The 21687-nt window shown below is 40.9% G+C and overlaps 1 protein-coding gene across 9 annotated transcripts in view; it reads right to left on the reverse strand.

The window, feature by feature from the left end:
• Positions 1-21687, reverse strand: part of CDC42BPB (CDC42 binding protein kinase beta) — a 140778-nt gene that overhangs the window by 21865 nt on the left and 97226 nt on the right. For 5 of the 9 annotated variants that reach the window (XR_006282312.1, XR_006282311.1, XM_038404548.2 and 2 more), the window contains 14 exons: positions 15704-15814; positions 15135-15379; positions 14860-14965; positions 14053-14177; positions 12744-12849; positions 8684-8832; positions 7948-8042; positions 7780-7859; positions 5921-5971; positions 4616-4705; positions 4098-4172; positions 3498-3603; positions 1335-1471; positions 581-720 (listed from right to left, as the gene is read on the reverse strand). Coding sequence is in view for 7 of the 9 variants with exons in the window: in XM_038404548.2 (XP_038260476.1) it covers positions 581-720; positions 1335-1471; positions 3498-3603; positions 4098-4172; positions 4616-4705; positions 5921-5971; positions 7780-7859; positions 7948-8042; positions 8684-8832; positions 12744-12849; positions 14053-14177; positions 14860-14965; positions 15135-15379; positions 15704-15814 (1616 nt within the window). In the remaining 2 variants the exon portion in view is untranslated. The remainder of the gene's footprint in view (positions 1-580; positions 721-1334; positions 1472-3497; positions 3604-4097; positions 4173-4615; positions 4706-5920; positions 5972-7779; positions 7860-7947; positions 8043-8683; positions 8833-12743; positions 12850-14052; positions 14178-14859; positions 14966-15134; positions 15380-15703; positions 15815-21687) is intronic. The other 4 variants (XM_038404546.2, XM_038404545.2, XM_043517420.1 and 1 more) reach the window with 3 other exon arrangements.

Genomic DNA, 21687 nt, shown 5'->3' on the forward strand with positions numbered 1-21687 from the left:
TACTGCATCATAACCAAGAGAAATTTTAGTTTAGTTTACTGGGTAAAAAATGCAGAGAAACAACTGGCCTGTTGTAGGAAAAAGGCTCCTGTGCTTAAAAAAAAAAACAGTTAAATGTAAAAACATGACCCTTGTAACCAATAAAGTCAGGGAGTTCTGGGGTAATCTACTGTCTAAATTGGCAAGCTCAAAGCTTCCTGGAGAACTGCTTTAATGTACTTAGTTTTTCCAAGGTTCCTGAAATTGCTAGCTATGTTTTACCTGTGATTTGCTTGTTTGGGATAGCTCTTTCCCTGTTCATAGCCTGCACATCCCCTGTGCTCTACTTTAGCTTGATTAGTTTCCCCAAGACACACATCAAACTCCAGGAGGGAACACACTAACATTATGTGATTTCAAAGAAAATGAAGTGTCACACCACTTCTTACTGCTTAAATTAACCTTAAGTCCACATACAGGAGGCATAAATCATTTCAGAATAAAGTTCTTATGTTACAAGAGCTTATTATGTACTGATTACAGAGGCACTTGATGTAGGGAAAAATAATGGAAGTTTTCTAACTACCATGGCAACACAAACCTGAGATCCAACACCTGACTTGCAACAACTCCAGGCTGGGTAGATTTTCCTTCAGGCACATCATATAGAAATAGTTTGCAGTCACAGACAACTGCATAGGCCCTCTGCCACCCCTTCTTAACTCCTGTAGGCTTTGGAACCTGCATGTAAATAATGGATTGTTCATTATATGTAAAAATGGTTATATAGACATAAAAGGAAATTTAGAAAGGCATGGAGACTCACATTTGAGTGAAGGGAACCTGAAAACCAAATTTTGGTTATATTTAAAATTGGTGGAAAAGTGTCAGTGTACATGAAATTTCAAGAACAGAACAATTATTTATGAAGTTCCCCCATTCTCTGTCCAGTTTTAATAAATACTTTCAACTTTTCAAGTGGTAAACCCAGGACATGTATTTTGAGAGATTCCACAGATGTCAAATCGGTGACAGAGTTTACTTTTTATCTTACATTTCTCTGTCATAGCAAGAATTCTTTTTCCCTCAAAGGTGGTTTTTCTTTTTTATGGTTGTGGCAATTTCAGCAGCCAACTTCTAGTCCTCCAAGTAAAACCACTTGTTTCTCAAGGATTAGCATTAAGGGCATTAGTGTGAATTTTACACAATCCCAGGGCTTTAGCACAATCTGAGGATAGAGTTAAACATAGTTAGGGTTTCCAGCTACTATACAAGACCAAACAGCATCTGCAATTTAAGTTTGCAGTTATACTGGAGAAAAATACCACTCATGTCCAAGGTAAAATGATTCTTACCTTAACATAACCTTTGTATGCCATTCCTATCCCTCTTTGCACATCTACTCCGAGAGGCCTTTTGGCTTGCTCAGGGGGTATAGGACAGACCTGAGGCACACTGTCCTTGCAGGAAACATGACATGCAAATGAACACACTGAGAACAAAAGAGAAAAACTATAATGAAATATTATGAAGATGAATTCATCTTAATAGGTGGTGCATATTTTCTACTCTTGGAATCAGGAGACCAATGAATTCAATTGAAATTGCCTGCAGAACATACATGTCAGCAGCACACTACTGTTTAATTATTTTGGCATAGATAAGCACTTGTTTTTTAAATGCCATAGAAGGCCCCTAGCAAGTTCTTATTTCTTTTTTTCCTGGCACCACAGGGAAAGAGCCTTCTCACCACAATGAATGAGGTGGCTTATAAAATCTGCAGTTTCTTCAGGGAGACAAGGACTTTGACAGCCCCACTAATTTCAACACCACCAACCTCATTAATTCAGACAGGAATAAAGAGGCTTCAGCAGAGGGAAGGGGTAAAGATGACTTTTGGTAAGGAAGGTGGAAGATAGGAATGGGAGAACAGAGGATTAGATAAATCAATATAGGAAAGGGTTAATTTAATGAGTAAATATGTAAGGGATGGGATACAGTTAAAAATAAAAAGGGAAACCATCTTGTCGAGAAAAACAGAAAAGGCCGATATGAAAAAAATGGGCTTAGATGTATAGTAAAATAGAGGCTAATAGACAATGGTTAAGATATCGTGCTATGAGAAAGGCATATGAATAGTCAGTACTTAAAATAAGGAGTAAACACCTATAAAACTAAATTGTTGCTCCTTTGTCTGTTGTCTGTTCAGAGTGCAATACTTTAAGAGACAGAGACCTGTTATCCATAAAGCACCTAGCAAACTTTTGGGCACTGTAAATAATACTAAAAATACATGGTGCTTCACACACTAAGGATACCTGGGGCTTCCCACAGGAAGACAAGGTCTATTGCCTGAGGAATGTACTCAGTTTGTAATATTGTAAAGCCATCAGCACTCTGAAGGTGTTGGAAGGTGGAGAGAACAAGATGACTAGAGCAGCTCTTGTTAAAGCAATTTGTTTTTTGCACACATTTTACTCTGCCATGTTCTCAATTCTTATATCCCTTTAGCTTATCTTACGTCACTATCATGAGCTGGTGTCGGCCTGACAATGCGGAAATTAGTGGTTGAGTTCTTGCTGACAGACGTGAGGCAACAGGAGAACGAGGTTGTCAGACCACTGGAGACAGATTGTTCCAGGATTGAGGGAAAGGAAGGGAAGAAACAAAGTGCAGAGCTGCAAGAAGGAGACGACAAAGTATGACTACGGGTGGGTGCAGTTGGAGTAACAGGTGCTGCCTACAGAGAGGAAGGGGAGTGAGATTATGATTGATGTGTGAAAATGTGCGAAGATGAGACCGAGGAGCCTGAATGTGATACAGAAGGTGTCAGTGGAGAGATGTTAAGTGGGGACTGAGCTGGGCATAGCGATCCAAGAGGACACTTATTTCTACAGTGGTGTTTTGGACAGATCTGAGGAGAGATATGTGAAGTCAGAGGGACCAAACAGGAGGAATGGCAGTAATCAAGGCAAAAGGTGATTAAGGCTCAGACAACTATTTTCAGAGAGAAACTTCCCAATACTCATACTTCAGATGCAATGGTCAGGGTAGAAATGCCTATAAACATTAAGTAAGGGTGGAAAGGAAAGAAAGGATTTCCAGAGATACTGAACAGAAAACTGACAGGATTTGATGACACCCTGGATCAAAAGGGTAAAACAGGAGGCAAATATGTTTCCAAACCTGTGGATTTTGGTGATGTGGACAGTGAAAATTTACAGTTTTAGATTAGTACAGCAATAGCATCGCTGCAATATGAGTTTCTCCACGTTCCAAAAAGAATGCTACTAAGGATTAATGGTCATACTAGTACGGAGAAATATTGCAGGAAGATAAATCTCTGAGCTTAAGAAAAACTTGAGAATTTCATTCCTTAATTTTTACAAGTCTGCAGATGTAAAAAGGTAAGAGGAAAAGGCACAACAGTATTATTTTCCATTGAGTAACTTGCTGCTTTAAAATAAATGATTTTTAGGTTAGATGACTGAAAATTCAGAATGATTTAACTAACTCACCCTCGCAGGCATAGCCTTGTCGAACTAATCCCACCATGAGAGATGTACAGTGACTGCACTGAGTAGGGCTTGAAAAGGACTTGATATTGAGTTGGTGAGCTTTAGGCTGCAAGATAAGTTCAGGATAAAATAAAGCTACATGATAACAGGGATCAATCAACTCCTATCTCCATATAATATGTTTATCTTTTCTTTATTTTATTAGCAGGAGGGAATTATAAAATACTGCTTTCTTGTAACTAACTGAAACTTGTCAGAAGTCCTGCAAGACGGAACTTTCTCTCAAAGTCATGTTGTATATTCTTTGATTTCTAATTCAAGAAAGATACACCCATGTTAGGAGCAGAACCAGACAGGTATTTCTAGTACAAAATAAAAACCCCAAATCTACTAACTAATCCAAAATAATTTTTTCTAATCTCTGACAAAACTAAACACTTAAATAATAATTACTTAGGAATATGAATTTAAAAACAGGCTTACAAATAAATAGCAAATAAAAAACCCAGACAGGACAAACCCAAACATATGGATGGCTAATTTATATAAAGCTTCTCTTTTCTTTAGTTCTTACAAATAAGGTGAACAAGGTCCCCCTACCTTTGGTACAGCTAGAGAAATGGACTGAATGGTAGGGGAGGGAACAGCAGGCATCCTCTGAAGCCGTATTGGTTCCTGAATCACAAAAAACTGCAGTTGAGCAAAATGAGGCTTCAATAATTTGTTTTACTATTGGGGTGTTATTAAAAATTTGTGAGGATCAGTAAGAGTTTAAATTTTAGAACGTATTGCCATTCCTGATTTACTGTGAATGAATTACATCTTAAAGCACTCATAGGAAAGCCTGCATAACAACAAATAAGCAGCAATACAAAAATGGGTATGAAAATGGAGTACATCAACATACGTAGAGACTGGAGAAAGGTTCCACCTGCAGCTGGTCTCAAAGCATGTGTGCTTATAACAACAACGACACATGTCTGCAAATAAGCTAACACTCAAGGTTGGATTAAGCCTCTTCATGGTGAGTAATGTCTGTGATATACATTTATAACAAACCAGAAGTGCTTAAAGACCTAAGTGAATTACTCTGACTAATAAAATACCAGCTGCCTTACTTCTTGCTGCTGTTCTGTAGTCATAACAGAAGTGGATGGTGAGACTTCTGGTTTGGGACCTTGTGTTTCCTGCTCGCTAATAGAACTTGTCTGCAAAAAAATGTTAGCAAACAAATTAGATTAATACTATAGATCTGAAGTAGTGTTCTTGCATCAACATGAAATAAATCCTAGAATGGTTACAATTATTAACTCAGAGCAAAAATAATAGTTTATGAAGCACAACATTAAGAGCACTGCTAATGTCTATAAATGCTATGTAAAGTCTGTTTCTTAAAAAAAAATCAGATCCACTAAATGATAGCAGAAGTGTAGAAATGGAAGCATCATATTTTAAAAATTCCCAAATGGTAGGTGGCATAATAGCCATAAACATCGGCCTCCTTCTCCCTGAAATCCAAGAAGGACCCTTCATAACATGTTTGGACTTCACCAACCACATCTTTGAATGTTGCTCCTACATTCTTGTACGCTGGTATGAGAGGAAGCCAGGCTTCCTGGACAACCCACTATGAAATATTTACTACAGTAGGATTTTTACAATGCAGAGCAGCCACCGATCCAAGCATAAGGTTTTTAAAGTGACTTCATCCAATTTATTTTTAGTATTTAAAAAAATATTTCAGGAATTTTATAGATAGAATTTTGTTACCATTTGGAATTCTAACAATAATTACAACACATTTCATTAGTACTAGAAACTAATACCACACATCCTCTATTAATTAAATACATATTTACAGTAACTACTACTAATTGCCAGCACAAGGGGTAGTGTGCTATAATTCTAGAGTTAAAACAGCTGGGTGGGGAATTAGGATATTATATTGTTGTACTCTGGACACTGGGAAGATTATGATTAGCAAACATCAGATTAAACTTTCTAAAATATAATGTAATTAGTAGTAAAGGCCATTGAGTAAGAGTCATACTCACTCCTCAGCTATTTTAGATTGGAAGATAACTCAACACAGTTACACTAGATATGTGTCGACATTTTGTTATATGCTGATTGGTAGTGCTAGACTGAGGAATATCAAACAAACATGAAATTGTATCCTTGTGTAAAACAAAAGTATGTTACCATGATAAACAAGATTCATCTTTAGCCATGACTGTATTGTCAAAGTATCTTAAATTGTCAGCCTGTAAGGAGGTTTAAAAAAAAATCAACTATTTCTATTTAGTGGGTTAATTTGTAGTAAAAAGTTATTACGGAAGAAAAAAAATCCACCAGTTTTAGGATGCCAGTCTTACAAATACAGGTCATAAATTAAGGAGACAAATGTATCAGCAAGAACTTACTTCTTCCCAAAAGGCTAGCAGAGAAGACGTAGACGAGGAAGAAAGAGAATCCTTTGTTGTAACAGATATGAGGGATAAAAATGATCACTTATCACCCATAAGAAACTTCAGAGGGATTATTAGTAGGCTAATTAAATGAATGTTTATGCAGCAAACGGATATTTACACAAACCAAATAACCAGGAAGATCAGGGGGAGGTATGTTATAAGTGTACCTTCAAAAAGTTAATGGAAATTTTGTTAATCAAACTATTCAGACTTCTAACAGTAATTCACTAGAAAATGATACTCAACTTTCCTTAGCACTTATTTATTTATGGCAGGATATATGATGTGGCCTTTTGGTTTATTATGCATTTAATTTTTTAAGCCCTACCCTTTGTAATATTTGATTTCAATTATAAAAAACAGTGATTCGATCCTTATTCATACAAAGTGCTTTAAAATCTCATTTATTGACTAAGTAACATCAATTTGCTTTAAATGAGAAACTATCAAGGTCAAAAAAGAAAAGGAGTACTTGTGGCACCTTAGAGACTAAAATTTATTAGAGCATATTTCATGAGCTACAGCATGCATCCGATGAAGTGAGCTGTAGCTCACGAAAGCTTATGCTCTAATAAATTTGTTAGTCTCTAAGGTGCCACAAGTACTCCTTTTCTTTTTGCGAATACAGACTAACATGGCTGCTACTCTGAAACCTATCAAGGTCAGTAGACCTAAGAACTCACACTATGGCAGCAGCACATTTCATCTGCTTTTCATCTATTCCTTTTTTAAAGGAATGTCTGGGGAGTGGTAGTGGAATAGTATACACAATGACCTGCTGTGCTAATAGTAAATAAGCTAGCAGACAGATATTATAATAGGAAATAGCACACATTCATGGTTTATGTATTGCACATCTCACAGCATGTCCCTGTCTTCTTGGGAACAGCAACAATGTGAGAAATATATAGAAAGCACAGTAATCACATGGTAACACCATCTAGATACAAATATCTATCTAGGTAGATGAGGATTTAATCCCAACCAGAATAACTGCAGCCCTCTAGTTTATACTATCAGAGTTCTTATGATTTTCATTCTTAACTGTCTGTTTTAAATGTTATACAAAACATGTTCAGAAACCCATCAAGGATCAAGAGTTCATAAAGTAAGGAAATGTGATTCACTGCAGTAATTAACAGCTGTTTCCTCAGGGGACGTACAAACTTTATGCACCGAAGCCACAATTTGTATGATTAACTTTCTAAAGAAAATCAGAGGGTGTGTCATGACAAAGCTGAGCTACAGTCCAACAAAAACCTTGAAAAAGTCTTATTTGGCCTACACCAACATGCTGCGTCTTCTGCATCTCTGAAGCTCTTCCCAGTTCCATCTACTCTAACCTCCACATTGAAGCCCAAGCTTGGAGGCAACAATTTCACAGACTAGATGGGTCACCTTTTGGAGCTCATCAATGCATTTAATCAGCCAGTTTGTCAGTAGATGCAACCATATAACCAGCAGCTATATGTGCTGCCCTTTAGTTTGACTTTAAATGTGAAGCTTGTTCAGAAAAAGTGAATGCATTATTTATCCAATAGAAGTTCTCAGATATTTTCATATCCTGGTTTTTTTGCTTACCTTAAAGAAGGATTTTGCAACTATTTCAAAAAGTTATTGCTTTCTCTGCTAATACCTAGCTACCTGACATCTATTATAGGGGCAATGTGCACTTGCTACACACTTTTAATTCGTCTTGCATATTTCATACTCATTTGTCAGAACCTAATTTACTGCATATTACCCATGCATAAACTTTAATTCAAAATCCTCATGACACATTTTTGTAGTCACTTGATGTAAAAACTCACTCTAAAAGTCAGATCACGTGCAAGAGGTGAAGTGTTGAAATATTCAAAAATTGAATCTTGAAAGTCTGGAAGTTTGAGACCTGAAAGAAAATAAATTACCTGAGTTAGCTCAAAGAAAACACTACAGATAATAAGCTCAAAATTAATTCTAATACTAACTTTAGTTACCTGTATCTGTTCTGTATTTTTCTTCCAGCTTTTTCTTCAATCCCTCCATTTCTTCCAACAGTTCCTGATTTTTTGCTTCTGAGTCCTTCAGCTTACTAGAACAACATGAAAACCATTAAATATTTGAAAGGCAAGAAATTTACTGCATAATTTTATATTCTTGTTTTTACTGGCAGTAGTCCCCCTTTGGCCTTTTAGCGTTGGCAACATCTACCTTCTTTTTAAGGCAGATCATTTCCCCAGCTCACCATTCCTGTGAATTACAATTTCACTATCATGTTAGATTGAGAGTTCTTTAGGTTATCTGCATCTCTCCCTGTGATGTTGCAAGTGGTAGCTAACTGATGATAATCTCTTGGTAGGATGGTCTTCCCTCCCCCATACCACCATCCTCTCTCCTGCTCCTCTAAGAAAGGGAATTTCTGATGCTACTCCTAGTACCCATTTCTCCTGCATGGCAAAGACCCACATATTACAATCAATCCACTCACTTGGGCATGCTGCTTTATCTTAAAAATTACTTGAAGAAATCTTTAGAATTTTTAAATCGAGTTGGGGAAAAAACCTGTAACAGACCACATCATTTTCTGTCAGGGTGTAAGCTTCTTGGCATAAAGAAGGGTAAATTAATAAGTGTTTGTTATTTGAACAGGTAGCTAAGAGTGGCACATTAAGGATAACCCAGCATGTTAGAATGTTCAGATGAACAAGACTGAAGACTTCAGTAATTTATTACCTCTCAAAGGATATGTTTGCATCTTTAACCTTTCTTAACTCTTCTTGAATTAGCTGTTTGGCACGTATTTCTGCATCCAGAGCAGATTGCAGTTCCAGCCTTGCTGACATATCCAGCTTCTGACTGCGTCGCAGTTTCCAAAGCGGATCCTATTACAGTAAGTTATTGTACATTAACATCAACTCTCTAAAGTAATTTTCCTCCTTTGTTCACAAATACAAAGAGAACACAGAACCTCTGATCCCCCCAGACTTCCCCCAGAGATCTTTATTTAAAAATCACGTACTAACACTTTCATTGTTATGATGAAACAGTTTAAATGGACACTGTCAAAATTGGCCCAATATTTAAATTTTATAAAACAGGCTTTTATAAAAAGCCATGACCAATAGAAGTGTTCAGTCCGTAGTTTTAAACCAATTAATGGTTCGTCTGCAGTGCCTGAAACCCAAACCCTGCAACACTAAAAACTTGAAAATGAAAATGACTATGAACAAAGGTGAAAGTGACTTCACTGATTTCATTGTCCACGCTGAGAGAAAAGTAAAGAGTACAGTGAAATTGGATTTTTAGAATGTTCACAGTCAATCAAGGGTGTGTTATTACTGACACACTGAAGTACAAACTTCTGCTTGTTTACAACAAAAGGTTTTTAAGTTGTCAGCATCTCTTTGAGAAACCTAAAGACAGTATATGTATTTTTTTAATCTTGTTCTACATTAAACATCAATTTAAGATATGGATTAGTTCCTCTGCATTTTATTAGCAGAAAAAACGGTACTTTTGATTTTCTAAGATAGATAATTTTTCAAGGTTTTTTTTTATTTTAGGAGGTACTCAAACATTTTCATAATGTGGATTGTATCTTAACAGAGATAGTCTCGTGGACACCTATCCACCCACTCAAGATCACAACACCGTATAACATTCCCATGGCAACTGCAGCAATTTCTTACACAAACAGAATATTAAAAATATATTTTTTGCTTGCCAATGAAGTTTAGCAGCTGAGACCAAGGAAAGCAACACTATTTTAACATACTGGTGACCTGGGGAGAGGTGAAAGTGTCCAAAGAATCTCAGTAGTCCAAGAACCACAATCTGAAAGGCAATGCCTTATTTCCATTTCCATATATACCTGAAGTCTAATCCAAATACATGAGTATTAATTTAGAGCAAATTTGCTAAAGTCTATGAAACCAGCCTTGATATAGTATGTCATCTGCTTTTTATATTTTGACAGTAGGCAAAAAGCAAATGGTCACTGTCTGCCTTAAATTTGCCGCTTCCTCCTCTTGCATTCGTCTTAACTTTCTACCCCATTTCACTCTCTACCCCAAGTAAGGGAGGGATGGTGCACAGCTGCACTGCCTCAGGAGTAGATCAGGAAGAAAATTACAAGCCACAATTTGCTCTCTTGCTCCCCACTTACTCTGAAGTGGGGAGGAAAAGGGAATGTAATATGTTACTAGCATGGACGGAGACTGGGAAGCATGGGAGCATTGCCCCTCCAAATAAAGAAGTCAAACTATGCCTATGGTTACCAGTATAAACCAGTAGCAGGTTACTTTTCCCTTGTGTGCGGGTCAGTGTGTTGGATGAGTAGAGGCCCCATGAAGATGCTCTCCTTCCCCATTCTTGGACTTACCAGGTGCTAAGGACAAAAGAGAATTTTGCCCTTAGGACTGTAAGCTTTCCTTAGCAGGGGCTCCTTTCTTTAAAACCGCTAGACAAAATTATGAAATATAAATTAATATAACTTGCTGCTTAACATTTTTCTTCCTGATCCCAGATGTTGATCATCTTATGCCATGAAGCATGAAGAATGAAACCTCTTGTAGTTTTATTATTATTACTGTCAGGGCAAATGGCTATTATTCATTTATGTGTCTAAACCTTTTGGGGTATGGTGTATTAAAAATATTCTCTTATTTCTTTTAGAAATGTTTATTTTATTGACTCGTCTCTTTAATCCTGTTTTAAGGCATAGTTTGCAATTAATGGCAGGTACTAGCAATAAGCAAAATACAGGATTTTATCAAATTTGGATTGTGTGACACAGAGACCCCTGGGCAAAGGTGCCCTGTTCTTTGCAATCAGCTCTCACATCAGATCTGACAAACTCACTACAGCAAACGTCTTTTTTTTATCCATAAAGATCATCATGTAAGGTATCTACAGAAAGTTTGTAACTTGTCATGACTCAGTCACTGAGAGATATACGGATGGATATTATTAAAGGAACAATGAGTGTTGTAAGCAAGACATGGCAAGTAATTCTTCTGCTCTACTATGTTCTGATTAGGCCTCAACTGGAGTATTGTGTCCAGTTCTGGGCACCACATTATGAAAAACTACCTAACTGTCAGGGTGGTTAAGCACCGGAATAAATTGCCTAGGGAGGTTGTGGAATCTGTGTCATCGGAGGTTTTTAAGAGCAGGTTAGACAAACACCTGTCAGGGATGGTCAGCAATTTTCAAATTTATTTAATTGTGCCCCCCTTCTTTGTGTCTGTAGTAGTTTACGTCCCCCTAGCACACAAGAACATATACCAATTAAAAAAACCCATGAAACTCATGAAATATTAAGAACAGTACATCATTGATTCAAGCCAAGCTAACGATCCATTGTAATAAGAGCAAAAGCAAAACTGTGATTGCGGTCAATGCTTACAATTAGATGTCCACACTATGTCATAGCAAACTGAGTAACGTACAGATGGCAACAACTTTATATCATGCTATGCAAGCATAACAGAAATCCATCAAAATGCAGAGCGCCATCTGAAGACTTGATATGTCTAGAGGAATCAGCTTTGCTAGTTATTCATTGCTGCTGGTAAAATGTGGGCAGTGTTTTTTGTCTAATGCTTCTCATAACCACTCCCAGCCCCCAGTTTGAGAACCTCTTGTCTAGATAATACTTCGTCCTGCGATGAGTGCAGGGGACTGGATTAGAAGACCTCTTGAGGTCCCTTCCAGTCCTGTGATTCTATGATAAATCAGTCACCACAAGGTAATGTGCCTTAATGATGTTCTATTCAAGCAAGTGGGAGTTGTCACTCCTCTCTAGTCAGTTGACAAGGTAATGCAGGGTTTCATTAATCTACCTTTGCACATCCCAGAACAGTCAATGGGGAAAACACCAGACAGTTCAAACCACCAAAACCCTTTAAAGGTAGAAAAGACACTCTAAAACAAGGCAGGGATTTGCCTGGCCTGTGAGCAGAAATAAATGGCTGGTTTCAGTATACCAGAATAGGGAAAAGCACTAACCACTCGCTGAGGAAAACCCCTGGCAGAGGTCGGTGCTTTCATGAAAATTTGAATCCTGGTTCTTGAGAAACCAGCCAGCTCTGCAACAGATAGAACTTTGGTGAGAAAAATCTACTTTATTATATGGAAAAGATAACTATTCATGTAAACTCAGGTTCATGTTTTATTATTTTGTTTTATACTGTAACCACTTGTTTCCATTGCTCTCTCTTGTTTCTGGTTAAATCTTTATTTTTATTTAAATAAATCCACTTTTATCATAAGTGGTCACAAGTGCTGTGTGGTTCACAAGAGTGATGCTTTAAGGTAAAACTGGTAAACTGGGGTACGCTGCACCTTTGGGTGCAGAGGATTTTGAATTTCTGTGAGTAGTCAGTGTCAGGGGCTGCATATCACAGGGATTCAAAGGGATTCGGTGCACCTATTGTTAACCTGCCTGGGGAAGGAAGGGCTGGCATAAGCCAGAAGAGAGAGTAGCTGAAAGGCTGACACTGCACTACGACAAGACACCCTCTCTCTAGAGAAGATGGTAACAAGGTGACTGGGTATCCCAAAAACTGTCACAGTGGTGTAACTGAGATTCACACACAATGGGGCAAAGTAGACAGGATAATCAAAGCACAAAGTCTTTATTAGAAAACACCTCTGGCTATTTGCATACTATATACCCTTTCTTGATAAACAAGAGGATTTCTAAATGAACGTGGAAGTAAATGAAGCCAAGTATTAAGGATTTTAGGCATCCGGAATTAGAAAGCCTTCTGAATGCTTGCTGTTGACCTACCAATGTTCTTGAGCCCAGACTAGAGATTCTCAATGACTCTAATTCTTCTGTCATCTTGGAAGCTAAAGCCTGAAGATATCCACGTGCGTCCTTCTCATCACTTACCCTAGAGTGCAATTACAAAGCTGTTACTTAAGCAAGACCTTGTTTAGAAGCTGGAGAAAATATAAAACTTTGATACTCAGGCTAATGCACCATGGAAAAGTTATCTTGCTGCCAAATATCAACAGAGTATTTGTACTGAATTTAGGATCACAAGCAGGGATAGAGCACTGGGGAAATTGCCAGGCCCAGGATGGAGCCTAGCTGTGCCTCCTTTAGGACCTCCCTCCAGCTGGTTCCCCTACCTCTGGATGCTGCCAGGTGTTTCATGATAGCTTCCCCTCTAGAACTCAACAGGAACCACACTGCATTTCACTACTACTGCATGGATCCTGATCTGCTTGTTCCATGAATAGCTGGAAGCCGATTTATATGGGCCTCCTCCAGGTCCCCTCCCTCTCAGTGCCCAGAAAAGCATATAAACATGCCCTTTGAGCATCTTTCCTCCCTACTTCACTAGCTGAAAGATACTTTTCAAGTCTAAAGGTCACTCCAGGGACAAGAAACTTCTTTCTGAGAAGCACTGCTCTTTAGGCCTAGGATCCATCACCACAGAGTCTCAGGTGGAGAAAGAATGTGAGCACAGCTTTATGAATGTGTGTACACATGCCTGCCTGTGTTCTTACACTCTTGAAACACTTGCACATAGCCTGTCAAACTAGTAAGGTACTAATGAATAGAAACTGTGCGAGAGAGAGGCTGTCTTTCTGACTGCAAGTGCTTGTCTGGGTGAGGGTGGGAACACTAAAACTCAAAGGAGGAAATACAATAGGCACTAAGCCTTCTGGGGGCTGCAGGCAATGACACTGGAGACTGAACTGCTACAAGATAGTCTCCTGCTTTGAGTCTCCTGCTTGTTCTGAACCCTGTAAGTTCTGGCAATTGCCCTGAGTGAGTTAGTCATAAAATTCTATAGGAAATTAAGGATAGTGATTTCATGATTTAATAATCATTTTAAATTTTAACTTGAACTGACATTGAAATAGTCTTCTTGTGCATTTAATATTCTATGACAGTAATTTGCTGCAAAATGAAAAAAATCCTACTACTTAATCCACTGGTAAACAAAAGACAAAACAGATAATTAGCAACCACATCCTTGTATAGTTTTCCACTAATCTTGAAAATCCACAGAAGACTTGGTTATGTTAAAAAGGCCGTATCTGTATTTCAAAAGTTGAAGATTGCTATCTGGAATATTACATACCACTGAATAATTTCTGCAATCTGAGCTTCCCAATGAGCAACCGATTCCTTCTTTGCTGCCAGGTCTTGGAGCTCATCTTCTAGCTGCCTGTTTTGTGCTGTTAATTTATCCACAAAGGAACAAAGCTGAAATGAAAAGTGATCAGTTGTTTTCATCTACAATTTATGTCACTTTCAGCCTCATTATGCATGTGGAATATACACAAACAAGACCACTCGAGGATATTAAAAAGCTCTGTCAAATCAATGTAGCCTTCAGAAAAATGTTTTTCTCAGGCTCTGTGAGTGTGACTTCCAGGTCTAGTAGTACTCAGATTCACATGCCACTTCAAACAAGGGAAATGGGAAGAGGAGAAATGAATAGAAAAACCAATGAGTGTCAAAGACACTATGCAATCCAAGCTTGGGGATAGTTGGTATCACCCCCTTTTATACTCTTGGAATACTCCATTGGGGGGGACAGGGGGAAAATCCCCAGTGGACAGCTTTTCATAAAATTCCACCGCTCAACATCAGGCAGCACCAATCCCACAAATGTGAGTGGCCTCTGCATACTACAAGAGGAAACTGATTTGCCCAGGTCCATGACATACATGTGTGCCAGTCAGAATTACTCCTATCCATACTAATGAAAAAATCCCATTTTTAAAGCATGTTTATGGTTTCTTCTGTGGTCAGCGAATTTTATAGAGAACTATCACAATATCAGAGTGACTTAAAAGGTAACAAGGTTTAAGTGAAGAACAGAACACTAGTTTTCAAGAAGAGTAATTGTACTTTGTTCCAAAACAATGGCTATACTAATTACCTTTTCATTTTCCGTTGTTAACTTTTTGTTATCTTCAAAGAACATGGTTCTTTCCCGTTCATATTTCTCTTTTATTGTTCCTACAGTCTCCTCCATCTCGTTGTGCCTGAGGGGAAAAAAAAAAAAAATGTACAACTTTACAGACCACTGGGGGTGGCTGGGATTTTCAAAAGATGCTAGGGGAGTTAGATGCCCAAAATCCCACTACACGAGAGAAGCGGGGAGCTGGGGGGGGGGGAATTTCTCCAGCAAAGTCGTTTCATACAGACCCTTACCTCTCTCGTTTTGCCTTCTCCAATTTATCTTTTAGCATCATGATCTCTTTCTGCAGTGCTAGCTGATGGCTTTCTGAATCATGCACCTCCTTTTTTATATTTTTTACTTCCAAGACATGGGATGCCTCTCGCCTGACTAACTCCTCTTCATAGAACAAGATTTTCTTTTCTAACTCAGACTTCATTTTGGAAAGCTCCTGCTGATGTTCTAATGTGGCACCTGCTGCACGGCCTCCTTGCTTTAGCTGCAGAAGCAAGAGAGTGAAAATTATCAGGAAAAGACGACCCAAGATTTTTCTAGTGTTGCTTAAAAAGTTAGGAATAAATGTGGACAGGCAAAAGCCAAGAGATTAACATCAATAACATAGTTTGTGGGAAAACAATTTGAAAAAAGCAAGTAGATCTAACAGGCTGTGTCAGGTTTCTATGAAAGCTCGATTCAGTTAAAAGACACAAAGTGCCACAAATGTACACACTTAAATAAGCAAAGTTATTGGAGGCTTGGTCTTGTATCAGTAGTGAAAAGGGCATCTGTTTCCTCCTACTTTGCATTTTTAAAATAATGGTACCTTTAGTGCTTCCAGTTCATTTTCCAGCTGCTTGGAGAAAATCTCACTGTGTTCACGAAGCTTGCGTTCCTTTGATGCTTCTGCGGTGGCATCCTCAAGTTGAGCTTCCAGCTGTGAAAAAGAAAACCTTAAATTATGTCAAAGCAGACAGACAGTTGTAGCTACCCTGCTCCTTTCCTCTCCTCCCAGGCTGCTTTTGAGTCCTTGGAAACAGCAGGACTCCCTTACCTCCCATCCTTATAACTCTTGCAGCCCACACTGTGATCATTATCTTTCTAGACAAGTCTTTCAGGCAAGATTCATTCCCTTTGTAGGCCAACCACCACCACTCTGTCAGCCAGTGGGGTTACTGTTGGGTAATAAAAAAAAAAAAAGACAGTTAACTTTTCCATAACTGGTGTTCTTCAAGATGTGTTGCTCATGTCCATTCCATATTAGGTGCGTGGGCTCGCCACATGCACCGGTGCCGGAAGTTTTTCCCTTAACAGTATCCATAGGGACTGGCTCTAGCACCCTCTGAAGTGGCGCCTGCATGGTGCGGTATAAGGGGTGCCGCCAGCTCCCCCCACCCTCAGTTCCTTCTTCCCAGTGGGAAAGGAGGGGGGTTGTGAAATGGAAGGAGCAACACATGTTGAAGAACACCAGTTACGGAAAAGGTAACTGTCTTTTCTTCTTCAAGTGCTTGCTCATGTCCATTCCATATTAGGCGACTCAAAAGCAATACCCCAGAAGTGGGTAGGAGTTTACGGACATGTCGATTGCAACACAGCTCTGTCAAATCCAGCGTCATCTCTGGCTTGCTGAGTGATGGCATAATGAGCTGTGAACGTGTGGACAGAGGACACATTGTAGCTCTACAGATGTACTGAATAGGGATGTGTGCCACGAAGGCCACTGGAGACACCTGAACTCTTGTCGAGTGGGCTCTGACAGCTGGCAGCGGCGGAACTCCCACCAGGTTGTAACAGTTCCTTATGCACAAGGTGATCCAATTGAAAATCTTTGTGAGGATACCAGAAGGCCCTTCATCCTATCTGCTGTAGCAATGAAGAATTGAGTCAATTTATGGAGAGACCTGGTAAATTCTAAATAAAAAGCCAAGGCCCTTCGGACGTCTAGCGTATGAAGACGCCTCACTGGTCTTGTGCGGTTTGGGACAGAACACTGGGAGGAAGATGTCTTGGTTCATACAGAAGGTGGAGACTACCTTCAGCACGAAGGCTGGATGGGGCTGCAGATGAACCTTGTCTCTGTAGAAGACCGTGTACGGCAGTTCTGAGGTCAAGGCTTTAATTTCAGAGACCTGTCTCACTGATGTCACTGCCACTAGGAACATGACCTTCCATGACAGGTGGGAAAAGGAGCAGCTCAAAGGGTGGGTTGGTGAGCCTAGAGAGGACCAAGTTAAAATCCCACTGAGAAACAGGAACCAGCACCTGTGGGAAGAGTCTCTCAAGCCCTCCCAAGAATTCAACTGTCATGTCATGGGAAAACACTGTCTGTCCTTGGATCGCCGGGTAAATAGAGGAGATGGCTATGAGAACCACTCTATTGGAAGTGTGCGCCAGGTCCTGGTTCCTAGATGGAGCAGGTAGTCCAGGACAGCCTGTATGGAAGAACGTGGGGAGGGAGAGATGCCACATTCGGACGCTCAGTGGGAAAATCTCGCCTGCTTGGCCAGGTAAGTCAGTCTGGTTGAAGGCTTCCTACTCCCCAGGAGGACCCGTTGGACTCCTTCTGAACATGTCCATTCCTCTGGGTTCAGCCACACTGCATCCACTCCGAGAGGAAGAGGAACTCAAGGCTGGGATGTAGGAGCTGACCGCAGTCCTGTGACAGCAGGTCCTGGAGGTTAGGCAGGAGCCAGGGAGGGGCCGCTGACAAGTTCATGAGCATGCCAAACCAATGCTGGCGAGGCCATGCTGGGGCTATCACAACAACCTGCACTTTGTCTCTCTTGATCTTTGCAAGGACCCTGCTGATGAGTGGAACTGGAGGGAACGCGTACATCAGGCTCCCTGACCGTGACAGGAGGAAGGCATCGGAGAGGGAGCTCTTACTCAGACCTTGCTGAGAACAAAACTGGTGGTATTTCCTGTTTAGCCTGATGGTGAACAGGTCCACTTGGGGAGTTCCTCACCTTTGGAAGATCATGCATGCTACCTCTGGATGGAGCGACCACTCATGGTGAAAGGAGAAGTCCCTGCTGAGCTGGTCCGCCGGAGTATTCTTGATACTGGGATGGTGACAAGCTTCTAGGTGGATTTCGTGGCTTCTGCAGAAGTCCCATAGACGGAATGCCTGTTGAATGAGAGTCCATGAGCGTGCTCCCCTTTGCCTGTTGAAGCAGAACATTGAGGCTGTGTTGTCTGTCAGTACTCCTACCACCTTGCTTGACAGGAAGACTCCACATGCCAGCCGGACTGCTCAGAGCTCTTTGACGTTTATGTGCAACCTCGCCTCCTGTGGGGACCACCTCCCCTGTCTCTGGAGGTCGCAGAGGTGCTCACCCCAGCCGAGGTCCAAGGCATCCGATACCAACTCGATGGAGTGAGGGGGATTGTTGAACAGAACCCCCTCCAGGACTGCCCTGTGGTTGGTCCAATATTGTAGCGAGGCAAGTATTGCCTGGGGAATGATAATGATCTTTTCCAGGGGGTCTTGGGACTGGGAATAGACCATCCCCAGCCATTGTTGCAGGGGCTGCATCCAAAGCCTGGCATGGCAGATCACGTAAGTGCACACTGCCATGTGACCCAGCAGATGCGGACAGACCCTGGCTATAGTCAAAGAGAATATGGAGACTTCTGCGATAAGGTTTGCCATCACGTGGAAGCTTTCCAGCGGCAGGAATGCTCTGGTGCAGGCAGAGTTGAGGACTGCTCTGATTAACTCTATCCTCTCCACAGGCAAAAATGTCGACATTTTGTCGTTCACCAATAGGTCTTGAGACCGGTACGTGGCTTGCAGCACCGCAACATCCCTTTGGACTCGAGAACTGAAAAGTTGCCCTTGACGAGCCAGTCGCCAAGGTACGGGTAGATCCGGCGCCTGAGGTAAGCCGCTACCACTGCCATGCACTTGGTAAACACTCTCAGTGCTGTCGCCAGGCTGAACAGGAGGACCGCAAAGTGGTAGTGGTGGGGACCACTGTAAATCGGAGGAAGCGTCTGTGTCCTTGAAAGATCACTATGTTGAAGTACGTGTCCTTCAAGTCGAGGATGGCATACCAGTCTCCCGGATCTGGAGAGAATATAACAGAAGCGAGGGAAACCATGCAGAACTTTAACATCTCACAGGTCCAGGATGGGCTGTAGACTGCCCTTGGCCTTTGGAATTAAAAAGTACCAGGAATAGAACCCCTTGTTCCTGTACTCGAGTGGAACTTCTTCCATCTCTCCCAGTTGTAGCAACCCCTTTACCTCCTGTGCGAGGAGACTCTCGTGAGAGAGGTCCCTGAAGAGGGACAGCAAAGTGGGGTAGAAAGGAACTGGATGGTATAACCCTGCTCCACCATACTGAGGACCCATTGGTCCAAGGTTATAGTGGTCCAAGCAGGGAGGAAAAGGAAAAGGCGGTTGGAGAACACTGGGACAGATGGATCTGGGGAACAGTTTGGTAGGTCGTCCTGGGGAGCACCCTCAAAATGACTGTTTGGCCCCTTGCTTAGCATGAGTCGAGCCCAACTGGGCAGAGGGTGGAGGCGGGTGGCTCGGACGGCACTTGTAGCCCTTGGCTCATTTGTGGAGGCTGGTCCTGCCGAGGCTGGCTCCCCAGGCCCAAAGACTGCTGCGGTTTGAACCGCTTATGCACCAGGGCTGGGACATAAAAACCCAGGGTTTTCAGGCTTTTTCGGCTTCTTGATCAGAGCCATGGCGGGGGGACCAGAGCTGTGGCAAGCACACACACCTAATATGGAATGAACGTGAGTAAACACTCGAAGAACCCCATCTTAAAGTCAAATATAATCAAGAATATACAACATCTGTCTGGGAAAATCATGTAGCCCCCCTTAACGATAATAGGAGGGGTGAGGTATGTACGTCACTGTGGCAATGACACAGGATAAGCACCTTAAGTTTATAGTTCAGTTGCATCTTAAAATACATACCAACATCCAAATCAGCTTCCCTTAAAATGCTCACCCTTTTATACCAGTTAATTTGAAAGTAAAGTATTTGACTATTCTGTCTCATAAAATTGTATAGTATAAAGTGATTATGCTATTTCTATGAATTATTTCTCTCTTAAGAAGATATGGTCACTTTTAAATAACAGTAGAAGAGGGATTAGGAGGTGGAGGAAGGGGCAATGACTTTACAGCCTAGTTAAGGAAGAGCACTTGATGTGTTAAGGTGCCATGGATGAGACTTGTTGGAGAGTGGATAAATGGGCAAATCAACCATGGCAAAGGTGGTGGAGAGACAACTCTAAGTTACAAGCGCAGATAAGTCTATTACAGGAGCAGGCGGGTAAGGTCCTGTGGCCTGCAATGTGCAGGTCATCAGACTAGATGATCATGATGGTCTTTTCTGGCTTTAAAGTCTATAAGTAGAGGGGCAGAGTTGTAAATAGCCTAAAATGTAGGATAAGCTTTAAATTTGGAGAGAGCTAAGAGACATTTTAAAAGGGATGTCACGTTCAAAATCATGTTTCAGAGTAGCAGCCGTGTTAGTCTGTATTCGCAAAAAGAAAAGGAGTACTTGTGGCAACTTAGAGACTAACAAATTTATTAGAGCATACAGCTCATGCATCCGATGAAGTGAGCTGTAGCTCACGAAAGCTTATGCTCTAATAAATTTGTTAGTCTCTAAGGTGCCACAAGTACTGCTTTTCTTTTTACCGTAAGGAGAGTGATCACTTAAGATAAGCCATCACCAGCAGCTGGGGGGGGGGGGGGAGGAGGAAAACCTTTCATGGTGACAAGCAAGGTAGGCTAATTCCAGCAGTTAACAAGAATATCAGAGGAACAGTGGAGGGTGGGGTGGGGGGGGGAGAAATACCATGGGGAAGTAGTTTTACTTTGTGTAATGACTCATCCATTCCCAGTCTCTATTCAAGCCTAAGTTAATTGTATCCAGTTTGCAAATTAATTCCAATTCAGCAGTCTCTCGTTGGAGTCTGTTTTTGAAGATTTTTTGTTGAAGGATAGCCACTCTTAGGTCTGTAATCGAGTGACCAGAGAGATTGAAGTGTTCTCCAACTGGTTTTTGAATGTTATAATTCTTGACGTCTGATTTGTGTCCATTCATTCTTTTACGTAGAGACTGTCCAGTTTGGCCAATGTACATGGCAGAGGGGCATTGCTGGCACATGATGGCATATATCACATTGGTAGATGCGCAGGTGAACGAGCCTCTGATAGTGTGGCTGATGTGATTAGGCCCTATGATGGTATCCCCTGAATAGATATGTGGACAGAGTTGGCAACCTATCCTGAAGGATGACCCATCACTCTCACAGATCTTGGGAGACAGGCCAGTCCTTGCTTACAGACAGCCCCCCAATCTGAAGCAAATACTCACCAGCAACCACACAACAGAACCACTAACCCAGGAACCTATCCTTGCAACAAAGCCCGTTGCCAACTCTGTCCACATATCTATTCAGGGGATACCATCATAGGGCCTAATCACATCAGCCACACTATCAGAGGCTCGTTCACCTGCGCATCTACCAATCTGATATATGCCATTATGTGCCAGCAATGCCCCTCTGCCATGTACATTGGCCAAACTGGACAGTCTCTACGTAAAAGAATGAATGGACACAAATCAGACGTCAAGAATTATAACATTCAAAAACCAGTTGGAGAACACTTCAATCTCTCTGGTCACTCGATTACAGACCTAAGAGTGGCTATCCTTCAACAAAAAAGCTTCAAAAACAGACTCCAACGAGAGACTGCTGAATTGGAATTAATTTGCAAACTGGATACAATTAACTTAGGCTTGAATAGAGACTGGGAATGGATGAGTCATTAC

The sequence above is a fragment of the Dermochelys coriacea genome, chromosome 6, assembly GCF_009764565.3.
Source record: "Dermochelys coriacea isolate rDerCor1 chromosome 6, rDerCor1.pri.v4, whole genome shotgun sequence".
Taxonomy (NCBI): Eukaryota; Metazoa; Chordata; order Testudines; family Dermochelyidae; genus Dermochelys; species Dermochelys coriacea.